Source organism: Engystomops pustulosus, chromosome 8 (genome assembly GCF_040894005.1).
Source record: "Engystomops pustulosus chromosome 8, aEngPut4.maternal, whole genome shotgun sequence".
Classification (NCBI taxonomy): Eukaryota; Metazoa; Chordata; class Amphibia; order Anura; family Leptodactylidae; genus Engystomops; species Engystomops pustulosus.
In genome coordinates, this window is record NC_092418.1 from 75,513,813 (window position 1) to 75,529,343 (window position 15,531).

Here is a 15,531-nt window from a genome sequence, read left to right on the forward strand (position 1 = left end):
TGTGTTTTGTATTTACTGGATGGATGTGCATATATGCTGTATATCTGTGCGTATGTGTTGTGTATATACTGGATGGGTGTGTATATCTGTGCGTATGTGCTGTGTGTATATATTGGATGTGTATGTAAATATGCTATATATCTGTGTATATATGCTGTATTAACTGGATGTGTGTATGCGTGTATAGATATGCTGTATATATGTGCGTATGTTTTTGAATATAAGTGATGTGTGTGTATATATGCTGCATATCTGTGCGTATGTGTTGTATATACTGGATGCATGTGTATATATGCTGCATATCTGTGCATATGTGTTATATATACTGGATGCGTGTGTATATATGCTGCATATCTGTGCGTATGTGTTGTATATACTGGATGCATGTGTATATATGCTGCATATCTGTGCATATGTGTTGTATATACTGGATGCGTGTGTATATATGCTGTATATCTGTGCGTATGTTTTTGAATATAAGGGATGTGTGTGTATATATGCTGCATATCTGTGCGTATGTGTTGTATATACTGGATGTGTGTTGTGACACAGTCAGGGGTTTGTTGCTGGATGGGAGGTATTATCCTCTCAGCTTGTGTTGCTCAGAGTAATGCAGCAAGCTGAAATCAAGCACCGGACCAAACTTCAAGGACCGGTCCAAACCGGGTTTTCAGGGTGTTCCAGCTAACAAAGCTGAGCTGGAAGTGTGCACAAGAGAGTGGAGTGAGCTCTAGTCTCGGAGGGAGAAGCTTGTTCCAAGAGCAAACACGTGTCCTGTCTAGGAGGACAGGTTGGCTGTTTTGGACTTTAAATGGACTAAGTGCTATGCAGCAGCTTCTGCAAGGTGTGAACTTACACCAACAATTTGGACTATTTGTGAAGACCCTGCTACTGGGTGAGAAGGCCAAGCCTGGTCTGTATGTTTATGTTTTAAACAAGCATGAAGACAATGCTGGATTTTTTGTTCCATTTGTTTTGTGGTGTGAATAAACACTGAACTGAACTGAGAACTGTCTCTTTCCCTCTGTCTGCGACCGCTACCTAGCTTATACCTGAGCAATACCCCACAATTGGTGGCTTGGAGCGGGCAAAACGCAGTGAGGGTGGTGCAAAACCGGAGTTTTTTTTTCTGGGCACCATTGCATGTCGTGGATTAAACCTGCAAAGTTTCAGCTAGCATCACCGGACAAGATGGAGGAGCTGATTAAACAACTTGTGCAAGCTAATGTTCAACAGCAGATGGCACACTCTGAGGCTATGCAGGCCCAGCAACAGACTAACGACTTACTGCTACAACAAATAAAGGCGCTGCGTGAGACTCCAACAGTGGTGACCCAGCTACAGCCTGCGGCCAGAGAGAGAGTCCGAACTGCGCTGAGAAAGCTGACAGCGGAGGATGACGTAGAGGCCTTCCTGGCGGTGTTCGAGAGAACGGCAGAGCGTGAGGGGCTGCAGCCTGACCAGTGGGCTGAAGTGGTGGCCCCGTTCCTGACTGGCGATGCGTTAAAGGCATATTTTGACCTCACTCAGGAGGATGCCCTGGACTACAAGAAGTTGAAAGGTGAGATCCTGGCACGCATGGGAGTCAATGTTTATGTGCGGGCCCAACGTGTATATCAGTGGGGGTTTGTGGAATCCCGAGCTGCCAGGTCTCAAGCTTATGACCTACTGCACCTGGTAAAAAGGTGGCTTCAGCCTGAGACTTTAACCCCAGCCCAAATAGTGGAGAGGGTGGTGGTAGACCGTTTTGTGCGCACTCTGCCGGTTGCCATTCAGCGCTGGGTAGGTCAAGGTGACCCAGGTAATTTAGACCAGCTGGTTGGTCTGGTCGAACGTTATATAGCCACCCAGGACTTTGTGCGGGACTGTACCCCTACGCGTAAGCCACCCCGTCCCTCACCCCCGCTTGCAGTGACTGAGGAAAAGCCCCGACCTTCTGCTGGGAGTAGCTCCCCAACGATGTCCAAACAACGTTCCACAAAGATTCGTGAGGTCCCCACACTCCGCTGTTGGCGCTGTCATGTCCTGGGACATATGGCTGCAAATTGCCCCTTGGCCTCCGAACCTATGGACTGTGGGTACGCTCGCCGTACTTCCTTCTATGCACGGCCTGTATGTACCGCTGACGTCCTGGATGCAGATAGGGCACCTCCCATGTGCCCAGTGTCCGTTGATGGGTGTAGGGCTAATGCATTACTTGACTCAGGGATCCTAGTGACCATAGTACGGGATACCCTGGCGCTACCCTCTCAGTTCACTAGTCGCAAGGTTCGAGTATTGTGTATTCATGGAGACTTAAAAGATTATCCAACCGCACTGGTGGTCATAAAAACACCTGCTGGGAGGAAAGTCCACGAGGTGGCAGTAGCATCAAATCTGCCCTATGACCTAATTATAGGAAGAGACTTTCCATTATTCTCTGCACTATGGCCATCGTTACTGCATGTCAGTCCCCAGGGGTCAGGGAGAGCAATAGCTGAAGGTCATGTTCCAGACCTAGAACCAGAACCTTGGGAACCCGAGGCGGAAGGGCCAGCGGTAGGGGTGACCGCCACTTCGGTGGATGATGGGGAGACACTACCAATGAATGTAATGGTTGGGGAAGTAGAGGACTTGCCGCCAGGCCCTGAATTGTCAGACTTAAACGTCTCTGGTGACAATTTTGGTACGGCGCAACTCCGGGACCAGACTCTGTCCCGAGCCTGGGGGAATGTGTTAATGGTTGAAGGTGAGCCACAACAACCAGGAGCTGAGGCAGTTTTTCCTCGTTTTGTGGTTCACCAAAATTTACTGTATCGGGTCACCCAACTACGGGGTGAGAATGTTGAACAATTAATAGTGCCTCAGGCATATCGTAGGTTGGTACTGGATCTTGCTCACCAACATGTTTTAGGTGGACACCTTGGGCCGCAGAAAACCCAGGACCGTATACTACAGCGATTTTACTGGCCCAGTGTGTTCAAAGAGGTGGAAGAGTTTTGTAAGTCCTGTCCGACCTGTCAAATAACTAGCCCCCAGCAGCACTTCCGCAGTCCCCTAGTACCCCTCCCAATTATCGAGGTACCTTTTGAGAGAATTGCCATGGACCTTGTGGGTCTAGTACCCAAATCTGCTAGGGGTCACCAACATATTTTAGTGGTCCTTGACTACGCAACCCGGTATCCAGAAGCAGTGCCACTGCGTCATACCTCTGCTAAACTTATAGCTAAGGAGTTAATGGAGATGTTTTCAAGGGTTGGGATACCTAAGGAGATTCTGACAGACCAGGGGACTCCCTTCATGTCGAAGGTCATGAAGGAACTCTGCAAGTTGCTGGGGATTAAACAGTTAAGGACTTCAGTTTACCACCCCCAAACAGACGGCCTGGTGGAGAGATTTAATCAAACTTTGAAAAATATGCTGAAAAGAGCAGTGTCCAAGGATGGAAGGGACTGGGATCTGCTTCTGCCCTATCTTATGTTCGCAGTGCGAGAGGTGCCCCAGGCCTCTACTGGGTTCTCGCCCTTTGAATTACTATATGGCAGACATCCCCGAGGTTTGCTGGACGTGGCCAAAGAGGCGTGGGAGCAACAGCCCACTCCGCATAAGAGTGTCATTGAATATGTCACTAAGATGCAGGAGCGGATGGAGACAGTGTTGCCCCTTGTCAGGGAACATATGGAGGCGGCTCAGCGAGCCCAGAGTCAGGTCTACAATAGAGTAGCTAAGGTGCGGAGCTTTAACCCAGGAGACAGAGTCTTGGTTTTAGTACCAACGGTAGACAGTAAGTTCCTCGCAAGGTGGCAAGGCCCTTACGAAATTCTGGAAAAGGTAAGCAATGTAAATTACAAGGTACATCAGCCAGGGCGACGGAAGCCAGAGCAGGTCTACCATGTCAATTTGCTAAAGCCTTGGAGAGATAGGGAGACCTGCGTTGGGAGCACCCCGCAGCCGGTATGTTTAGGGGAAGGGAAACCAGTACCTCCAACTGTCCCCGGGGAAGCGGCTGCCACAGTGCACATTGCTGACAGCCTTTCCCCTAAACAGGCTCAAGAGGCCAAGGAGTTCATTAGTCGGAACACGGACGTGTTCTCTGACCTCCCTGGACGTACTTCCGTAATCCAACATGACATTGTCACGGAGCCCCAGGCAAAAGTCCGGCTAAAGCCGTACCGGGTGCCCGAAGCTCGGCGACAAGCCATCACGGAGGAAGTACAGTTGATGCTGCGGCTGGACGTAATTGAAGAGTCAAGAAGTGAGTGGGCAAGCCCAATAGTTTTGATACCCAAACCAGATGGGACGCTACGTTTCTGTAACGATTTTCGTAAACTGAACGAAGTGTCCAAATTTGATGCTTATCCCATGCCCCGGGTGGACGAGCTAATTGAGCGCTTAGGACAGGCCAGGTATTTTTCTACCTTGGACCTCACTAAAGGGTACTGGCAAGTGCCCTTGACGGAGGCTGCCAAGGAGAAAACTGCCTTTATCACACCTGAGGGACTATTTCAGTATAAAGTGTTACCCTTTGGCCTGCATGGCGCCCCGGCCACGTTCCAGCGTTTAATGGACATTGTGCTTCGTCCACATCGGCGTTACGCGTCAGCGTACCTCGATGATATTGTCATTTTCAGTGCTGACTGGGAGAGTCATCTGGCAAAAGTGCAGGCTGTAGTAGACTCCCTCCGTAGGGCCGGGCTAACTGCTAACCCAAAGAAATGTGCCATAGGGCTAGAGGAGGCACGGTACTTAGGCTATATCATTGGGCGTGGAGTCATCAAACCCCAGATGAATAAGGTAGAGGCAATACGGAGTTGGCCACGACCTGTCACCACCAGGCAAATAAAGTCATTCCTGGGGATGGTGGGGTATTATATGAGATTTATTCCCCATTTTGCTACTGTAGCGGCTCCATTGACAGGGCTCCTGAAGGGACGTAAGACAGTGATGGTTCGCTGGAATGACCAAGCGGAGAAGGCTTTTTCCGCTTTGAAGTCGGCCTTGTGCGGGTCACCAGTCCTGGTGACACCCGACTTCAAGAGGGAGTTTGAAGTACAGACCGATGCCTCTGAAGTGGGCCTCGGTGCTGTACTATCTCAGGAAATTAATGGGGAAGAGCATCCTGTTGGGTTCCTGAGTCGCAAGCTCACCCCAGCCGAAACCAGGTACAGTATAGTGGAGAGGGAGTGCCTAGCCATCAAGTGGGCACTCGAGTCTCTCCGCTATTATCTGTTGGGGAGGAAGTTCCGACTGGTGACTGACCATTCACCTCTCAAGTGGATGAGCCAGGCCAAGGAGAGGAATGCTCGGGTCACCAGATGGTTCTTGTCTCTACAGAACTTCAAATTCACAGTGGAACACAGAGCAGGCCGGCTACAGGGGAATGCAGATGCCCTGTCCCGGGTGCACTGTCTGGCGAGTGTTCATCCCCTCAAGGTTGAACAAAGGGAGGGGGTATGTGACACAGTCAGGGGTTTGTTGCTGGATGGGAGGTATTATCCTCTCAGCTTGTGTTGCTCAGAGTAATGCAGCAAGCTGAAATCAAGCACCGGACCAAACTTCAAGGACCGGTCCAAACCGGGTTTTCAGGGTGTTCCAGCTAACAAAGCTGAGCTGGAAGTGTGCACAAGAGAGTGGAGTGAGCTCTAGTCTCGGAGGGAGAAGCTTGTTCCAAGAGCAAACACGTGTCCTGTCTAGGAGGACAGGTTGGCTGTTTTGGACTTTAAATGGACTAAGTGCTATGCAGCAGCTTCTGCAAGGTGTGAACTTACACCAACAATTTGGACTATTTGTGAAGACCCTGCTACTGGGTGAGAAGGCCAAGCCTGGTCTGTATGTTTATGTTTTAAACAAGCATGAAGACAATGCTGGATTTTTTGTTCCATTTGTTTTGTGGTGTGAATAAACACTGAACTGAGAACTGTCTCTTTCCCTCTGTCTGCGACCGCTACCTAGCTTATACCTGAGCAATACCCCACAGTGTGTATATATGCTGCATATCTGTGCGTATGTGTTGTATATACTGGATGCGTGTGTATATGCTGTATAAATTGAATGCGTGTGTATATATGCTGTATATCTGTGTCGATGTTGTAAATTTTATGTGTATATACTGTATGTGTGTATAATTGTAGGAGTCTGTAGACACGTGTATGTGTGTAAAAATGATTGTGATTGTGTAAAAACATGCATGTGTTTTTGAGGTAAAGGTCTGCTATGGAGCCCAGCCTCTGAAAATTTAATTACATCAACAATGGCATCCTTGTCGCCAATGTAATTGAAAGATATCATTGTCTCTTACTGTGTACAAGCTCAGGTGACAGGGTCATGCCCCCACATGAGTTCACTGTTAAGGGGCTCGTTGAGGCTCTTTTGCCCTGGGGCCCACTGAAACCTGAATCCGGCCCTGCTAGGATCTATGAATGCTTCAACTCTAGCACATGGTTCTCTCCCAACATCCTGCCACATGTCCTAGCTGGTGCTTTCCTGCTGGTCAGATGGGTCTCTTCTGCCTGACCACACATGTACTCTCAACACCTCCCCCCCTTTTTTCCTAAACCCACCACTGCCTGGCCCCAATGAACTACTTGACTGCCTGAAATTATAAATCAAACACTATCCTCATAGGTCCCGGACTTATGTAAGGACTATATCCAATTGACCCACAAACATACTTCTACGTCTGGATTTGGTGCTCTTCTCCACTCTTCAAGGTCCTAGTCATTTGCTGTCACCTGCTCCCCTTCCTTCTCCTCTAACCCTTTCTTTCTTTTCCGTTATCTTAACCATGTTCTATGGCTGGTTTGTATTATTGTTAACATTTTATAATAAAGACAAATTGATTTTTTTTATAATATACTTCATTAAGTAAAGCAGCTTTTCTGCTCCTTTTCTGCTCTTCTTTTTCCAGCAGTGAGCAGTTCATCTGAAGTCCTGTACACTGAATACAGATAACGAAAGGAGGCTACTGATGAACTCTTCCCACACCTAAAACATTTTCTCAGGAGATTACACTTTTAAGGGACTGTCTGTAAAGAGTTAGGTCACAGTGGATACAAGACATGAAGGTGATTTACACAAACTGCTTGAAAAAGGAAAATTTTGGTTATGTTACTATTATCAGCTGCACTATTCATTTATGAAATTTTGTAAAAAGTTTAGTTGTGCTTTAAGCTTGTGATATATATACAGACTGTCCCCTACTTAAGAACAACCGACTTACAGACGACCCCTAGTTACAAACAGACCTCTGGTAATTGGTAATTTACTGTATTTTAGCCCCAGGCTACAATAAACAGTTCTTATGACAACCCAACATTTTTAAAACCCAATTGTCACAGAGACCAAAAATAATTTGGCTGGGGTTACAATTATAACATATACAGTTCCGACTTACATACAAATTTAACTTAAGAAGAAACCTACAGACCCTATCTTGTATGTAACCTGGGGACTGCCTGTACTGGCAGGTTGAGATATTAAAACTTCAGCAGATGACGTCTTTTTGTGGAATCCATTTTCTACTGAACAGTTTCTTCACTAGCCGTGGATAGTTCACACTTCCTTCTCTGATTTCCGCATCATTGTGTCTCTTGCCCTCAGCTCTCCTACTTGCATGTTTTTTGGTCTACCATTTCCCCCAACCCCTTTTATTATTCATTATCTGTTTTTCCTTATTTTCTCACAGTTGTTTTCCTTTTCTATTTGTACAAGTCTACCCTCCCTCTCTTTTGCTTTCTACTTCCTAGTATTCAGAAATATGATACAGAGCCATGATCTTCTCCTGGATTAGCCTGATAACCAAGGCTATGTTTATGACTCCCACTGTCCCAGACACAAGTCTGAATATATCCCATTAAAGGTCCATTTTTACTTAGGATGAGCTAGCAAAGTTGCTGGATTAAAGCACCAACATACTATTGCTGAATCAAAAATAAATACCAGGATTCTGAAATTGATTATTCAAACTCATCCCTATATTTGCCTATAAACCATTATCTCCTGTGCCTGAACTCCTAGGGCAGTGGTGGCGAACCTATGGCACGGGTGCCAGAGGTGGCACTCAGAGCCATGTCTATGGGCAACCGCGTCATCACCCCAGTGCAGAGTTCACCAGACAGGACTCAAGGCCTCTGGCTGTCCCAGGCAGTCCAGGACCCTAGAAAGAAAATACAATGATAATCCAAAACTTCTTCTTTCTACTGTATTGGTGTCTTCAGGTGCCTATACAATTTAAACCTGTGACAGAGCAGGGAGTAATAAGTTACTGCTTAAATTATTGCATTGGCACTTTGTGAAAAATACGTGGGTATTGGTTGTAGTTTGGGCACTTGGTGTCTAAAAGGTTTACCATCACTGTCCTAGGGTCTCTTACTTGCTGTGTATCAAGCTCTTGAGGCAATTACTGCTAGAGCATCCATCCCTATGTACAATTATACTACAACTCTATATACTATGAACCAGTGCTGTCTGAAGCCCCGGGCTATGGTGGAGTGTGGTAATATAATAGAACTTCTTTTCACATTTCACTCATTCAACACAAGTGCATCCTGCAAATAGGATCAAAGGAAGGCTCCTTGGTGTGCAAGAGTGGTTATGCTCTACGTTGTTGGTAGGAAACTGCAAAGAAAGAAAAATCATATCTATCCCAATAACATGGACATAAACCATATAATGCTATATGTGTATGGTGTGTATATACTATATACAGTATGTGTGTGTGTATATGGTACTGTAAGTGTATATGCTGTATGTCTGTTTAAATGTATGTTTGTCTATATAAGTATATAAATATGTGTATGGGTGCATAAACGAGTGTACAAATATTCAAAGGGAAGGGGGCCCCAAAGTAAGAATGATATGTATTATATAGAATATCTGCAGGATAATAATGTTGCATACTTACCCAAATTGTGGACAGGGGGAAGGGCATCCCGGGCAAGTCTTGCAATGTGGTAGTACATAACCTCGTCTGCATTTACATGTGTTGCATTCACATTCCCCGCGCCCGCTGCATATGACTCCATTTTCCATACACTTCTCTGTAGATCTTTTGCACTGACATGCGCTCCCATCAAAGCCAGCTTTACATTTACATTCTCCACAGTCACAGGTTCCTGGTACATAGAAGGCAACAGGTTATAGACTGGGCAGGACACTTGCCCTTCAGCTTTATTACCAGTCCTATTAGAACTGGAGTGTCAGAGTTACTGCCAATAGCAGAGAAACTGGAGATTGTAAAAATGTATTAAATTCATATCCCGTTATAATTAATGAGAAATAATTTGGCTTTGAATCCATGGGCATTGTCTAGTATTTACCCTTTAACCATTTCACTGCCGGGAAACTGCTATCCTGTGGAGTAGTTTGTATTTGGTTACAGGCTGAACCCAGGGGACAGGACAAGGTAACACTAGCAGACGTCAAACACAGGTAACATGGACAGAACCATCAGTGACAGACAGAACTAAAATTGTAAGCAGAGCCACACCCCTTTGACATAAATATGGTTGAATGCATTATAAGACAGTCTCTAAGTGTAAATTATTACATGTCCACCCCAGTGAATTTGTACTAACATACATGTATGAATTAAAAAGTTAAAGGCGCTGACATAAGTTTGTTTAGTTATCCCCACACAACAAGAACTTTATTTTTTCATTTAGCAAGTAAAGACATTTACAGGAATGTTTTATGTGTGATACTTGCTAGAGACAGCTGGTAAGACTTGTTTTTCATCATTGCATTCTAGAAGTCATAAGTTTTTTCTCATGTTGCTGTATGAGGACTTGTTTTCTTTCTTCATATTGCTTTCTTTAGAATAAATGATTGATTCCAGGCCAATACACATCCATGTGCTCACCTTGGCCCGGGTCGGAGCATGTGGCTAGGTGGAGAAGGGAGGGAGAGAACTGCTCACCCCTCTCCTTATGGAGCTGATCAGCTGTGCCGCAAATCTGGACAGTAATAGGACATGTCTGGGGAAAAATTTACCTCAGATTCCTAATTTTTGCAGCATTCCAAGAAATAACTTTGAGTAGTTTTCCATGATAGGGGTTGGCCCTTTTACATAGTTGTCTGTGATGTGTTGGATAGTAGGTAACTTACCAATATACACATTAAAAGTTCTGCATCCCTTTATTGAAATAATGTTCAGATTGAGGTAGAGTTAGGTCCAGGTTGAGAAATGTGTTTTGCCATTGTTCCTCCTCCCCTTAAATCAGTAAGAGGACGAGTATAAGCTGACCCATGTATAAGCCAAGGCACCTAATTTATCACCAAACACTGGGAAAACCTATTGACTCGAGTGTAAGCCTAAGGTGGGAAATGCATTGGTCATAGCCTCCCCAGTATATAGCCAGCCCCCAGTAGTATATAGCTAGCCGGTCCTCTGTAGTATATAGCCAGCCCCCTGTAGTATATAGCCAGCCAGCCACTTGTAGTATATAGCCAGCCCCATGTAGTACATAGCCTGGCAGCGAGCTCCATGTACTATAAAGCCTGGCAGTCAGCCCCGTCATACTACATAGCCTGCCATCCAGCCCCCTGTAGTATTTAGCCAGCCAGCCCCCAGTATGCCTAGCACATAAAAAAATTCCGACCCCCCGAGCAGCTCCTCTTCTTTCTTCATCGCGTGGTTGTCAGAGGTTATCTACCGCTTACATCCCTGAGTAATACCCGCGGTCGGAGTGAGCTACGATCACGGGTGTTTAACCTTTAAATACCGCATTTAAATGGCTGCAGAGGGATTCCCTGCTCGATTGGCGCCCCGCATCATTTTCAGGGGTTGCCAAACTTTGCTGTGGCAACCCCGGGGTCTGAGCCTGTGCCTGTAAGACCTGTTACTTACAGTATTATACTATGCATCACATCAGTATTGCAGGTTATTATAACATATTAGGGCTTTTTCAGACTTGCATTTTATTTCACGATTTTTCATGCTAAATCTCAGCATGCTCTACTTTTGCAAGTCACGTGCATGAAAAACGCACCATACAAGTCTATGGAATGGAGACGCATTGCACTTGCATGTATCTTAGAGTGCAATGCGTTTTTTGATGCGTCTGCATAGACTTGTATGGTGCGTTTTTCACGCATCAATTGCCACAGAAAAGATAGAGCTCAGTCCTGAGTCCTTTTCTCGCTTAACAAACTCTGAGACACTAACAAACTCTGACTGAAAATTGATTGAACTCTGATGCAAACTGTCAGTTTTTCACTGCAACGCAGGTGTGGAAGGGACCTTACACTTACATATATAATAAAAACAATGAAAATTACCACACAAATCCCACATATGTAGGATCGCAACGTCTGTAAAGACCCGTACAATGAAACAAAACATACATTATAGCTGCACCATGGACACCATAACAATAGATTAAAAAAACAACAAAAATTATGATTTTTACCTATTTTGTCCCACATAAAATGTAATAAAAAGTGATCAAAAAACTGTATCAATACAAAAATGGTGCTATTGTAAAGCACAACATGTCCTACACAAAACAAGTTCTCATCAAGCTATATAGATAAAAAATTAAATAGAATTATGCTACAGGCAGTCCCCGGGTTACATACAAGATAGGGACTGTAGGTTTGTTCTTAAGTTGAATTTGTATGTAAGTCGAAACTGTATATTTTATCATTGTAGTTCCCGACAATTTTTTTTTTTTGCCCCAGTGACAATTGGAGTTTCAAATTTTTTTGCTGTAATAGGACCAAGAATTATCAATAAAGCTTCATTGCAGACAATTTTAAGCTGATCATTGCAGTCTGGGACTATTTTAAAGCATCCAGAGAGCTTCACCAGAGGTCACAGTGGGCAGAGGGGTCCGTCTGTAACTATGGGTTGTCTGTAAGTCGGGTGTCCTTAAGTAGGGGACCGCCTGTACTTGGAAAATGGTGATGCAAAAGTTATAGATTTCTACCATACATGAGGTTTTATTGTACAAAATTAGTAAAACGACCCAACAACAAGTACTGTCCACATGTGGGATGTCTGCGTACTCAGCAGAAATTCACCTCCATTTTTCTTTAATTACTATCAAGATCTCAAGGAGTTAACAATCTTCCTAAAAACTGTTAGTTTGATAGGTGCAGATTTAAAAATGGGTTGATATATTTCAAAACCAGTTGTGATCCCCAAAAAAGTCATTTCTGAAATCTCTTTGAAAATACGGACAGGCGATGTTTGATTTGTAAGCCACTTGACATCAAAATAAATTATCCAGACATTTAAAAAATTATGCAAATAAAAAGCAGACATATGGCAAATGTTATTTGGCTGGTAAAAAAAGCAAAAATATCAGCAAAAATTTACCACTAAAACGAAGTACAACATGTGACGAAAAAAACAACATTAAAATCGGTTTGATTAGTAAAAGTGTTCAAAAGTTAAAACCATATAAAGCTACACATGTCAGAATACAAAAAATGGGGCTGAGCCTTAACCCCTTACCAACACTTTACGTAGTAGTACTTCACGCGCTGGCTGCGCGTGAATGGAGAGGGCTCACTGACTGAAAGTCTTTGCTGCATATTGCAAAGCTGCCGGCGGCTTCGAAAAAGATGGCTATGCCCATGACCAACCGATTGGTTGCCATGACAGCCTCGGGTCTTCTGAAGACCCGAGGCTGTCTTGTTTTAACATATTCATTACAATATGCAATTCGCATATTCCTTGAAAATACTGTAGTATGGCAGCATATGGTAGGATCAATCGGAAACGCCTAGGGCAGTGATGGTGAACCTTTTGGAGACAGAGTGCCCAAACTACAACCAAAATACACTTATTGCTGCCTGTCATATCGGCCCCAGGAGGCAACCAATACAGTTGAAATAAGGAGGGCAAATTCAGACTCTCGTTGTAGCTTCTCTTCAGGGTCTCTCTGTACAGGAAGAATGGTGGGTCCAGAATGAGAACCTCTAAAGATATTGCAGTTCTGTCAACACCTTCTCACTTTCCAAACAGTCAATGAAGTGTCACTTTAAAATAGTGCTGAGAGCAGCATCTCTCAAGTTGCCTGTGACTGCAGGAAGATTTGGTGGATTTGGTCCTATTTGGTGAACTCTATCCTGTAGTGATGGTCTGAGTGCCCACAGAAATGGCTCTGAGTGTCACCTCTGGCACCAGTGCCATAGGTTCGCCACCACTGACCTAGGGTTAAAGTACCCTGGGGGTCTGAAAAATAGTTAAAAATAAAAAAAATTTAAAAAAAAGTTTTTAAAAAATTATATTAAAAAAACAAAAAATTCTAATCACCCCCCTTTCCATAGAAGTCATATAAATATAAACAGTAAAAATCATAAACACATTAGGTATCGCCACGTTCGAAAATGCCCGATCTATCGAAATATAATAACAGTTTTTCACTGCATTTAACCTCATAATGGAAAATAGTGCAGTCGAAAATTGCACTTTTTTGCCATTTTGAAAAAATTTATAATTCTATAAAAAGTGATCAAAAGGCCATACAGTCCTAAAAATAGAAGAATTGAAAATGTCATCAAAAGTCGCAAAAAATGATACCTAGAGATGAGCGAGTATACTCATCCGAGCTTGATGCTTGTTCGAATATTAGCATACTCGAAACAGCTCGTTGCTCCGACAAGTATTTCCCCTGCTCGAGATCGAGCATTTAACTAACGAAACACAGTGAAGAACAGTGAAGAATACAGTGAACACAGTGGGGCACATTTACTTACCCGGCCCATTCGCGATCCAGCGGCGCGTTCTCTGCACAGGATTCGGGTCCGTCTGGGATTTAAGATGGTAGTTCCTCCGCCGTCCACCAGGTGGCGCTGCAGCGCCGAAAATAATCTTAACGCCCCGGAATGCACCATCCCATAGAAGGTGAAGGTGAGCGCTCCCCAAGCGACACATTTTCGGTTTTTAAATGCGGCGGTTTTTCTGAATACGTCGGGTTTTCGTTCGGCCACGCCCCCCCGATTTCTGTCGCGCGCATGCCGGCCCCGATGCGCCACAATCCGATCGCGTGCGCCAAAAACCCGGGGCAATTCATGTACAAGCGGCGCAAATCGGAAATATTCGGGTAACACGTCGGGAAAACGCGAATCGGGCCCTTAGTAAATGACCCCCAGTATCTTTTAAGTGAAGAACACATTGAAAGAACACAGTGAAGAACACATTGCAGATGTTTCCGTACATCTGCTAACTTATCCGAAGACATGCGTGCCGAACGGTTCTTCACAATAGTATGTGAAGAACAATATGTGTGAAGAACACATTGTAGATGTATGGAAACATTATAAAACCTGTACAAATGTGGTATTCCCTGGATCGTACCGACCTAAAGTATAAAGTAGACATCTCGTTTGGGGCATACAGTGAAAGCCATAAAATCCAGCCCACAAGAAAATGCCACAAATGTGTTTTTTCACCAATTTCACAGCATTTGGAATATTAAATACTGTAACTATGAAGTGCAGTGTCTAGGGGCAACTGAAAATGTGTACAGTAGGACTTATATCTGTCCAACCTGTTTTGTTAACAACAAAGTGAATTAGAGCATGTGTTATTTTGTTATCCTGAGGACATATAAAAAACTTGTCTTCGTGGGAACACTCCTTTTAGGGATTAAGAAGAGACTGGAAATTTTACCTGTTCTCTTGCTCATGGCTCTAGTTCAGTCACATTGGCTGGAAAATGTTTATAAGCAGCATTTTAAAGTCAGTCACAGATTCTTATTGAGATTTAGGTCTGGACAGTGACTAGACCAGTGGTGGCAAACCTATAGCACGGGTCCCAGAGGTGGCAGTTCAAGATAAGACTTGTCCGGCACTTTCAGGCAACTTAAAGAAAATCTACCATTTGCTTTTATGCATTATGAACCAAAAGTAGGTGTGGACAGGACCTATTTATATTCAGAGGTCTGTGGAGAGAAGATACAATGATAGTCCAAATTTGCTCTTCTGCTTTTTTGTTCCAACTTTGTTGCCTTCAGGGCCGCTATGATGAAAGTTGAAAAAGGAGCAATAAGTTATTGCTTAAAATCCTGTGTTGGCACTTCACAAAAAATAAGTGGGATATGGATTGTAGTTTGGGCACTCGGTACTTAAAAGGTTCGCCATCACTGGACAAGGACATTTTAACACATGACTATCCTTTGATGTAGACCATTCCAATGCAGTTTTAACACTTTTGCTGCCTATAACAGGTTTCCCCCAGGTTTTCCCTGTATGTAGCGCCATTCATCTTCCCATCAACTCTGACCAGCTACCCAGTCCCTGCTGAGCTAAGCATTTTCACAGCATAATGCTGACACATCAACCTATTAAAAAACTAAATATTTTCTGACCAGACAGTGAGATAAAGGGGGTGAAGTTTGAACAGTGTACTTGGTTACAGATCATGGTGTAGATAAAAAAAGGTGCTAGTCACATCTCAGCTTTGGTGCCTTAGGACATCTTAAGGCCGATTATTTTAATGCTACTCCTGTATCGGCAGTATTTATTATGTTACTGTACATCCATGCCTATGTCCACAGAGTACGTCTGAGACTGCTCTGATAGGGGAATTTGCGATTTTTTTCA

General features: G+C 44.2%; 1 protein-coding gene across 5 annotated transcripts in view; it reads right to left on the reverse strand.

Moving 5' to 3' along the window:
* ITGB2 (integrin subunit beta 2) overlaps window positions 1-15,531 on the reverse strand; it is a 69,098-nt gene that overhangs the window by 8,004 nt on the left and 45,563 nt on the right. For all 5 annotated transcript variants that reach the window (XM_072121283.1, XM_072121281.1, XM_072121280.1 and 2 more), the window contains one exon: window positions 8,882-9,092. In XM_072121283.1, the coding sequence (XP_071977384.1) occupies window positions 8,882-9,092 (211 nt within the window). The remainder of the gene's footprint in view (window positions 1-8,881; window positions 9,093-15,531) is intronic.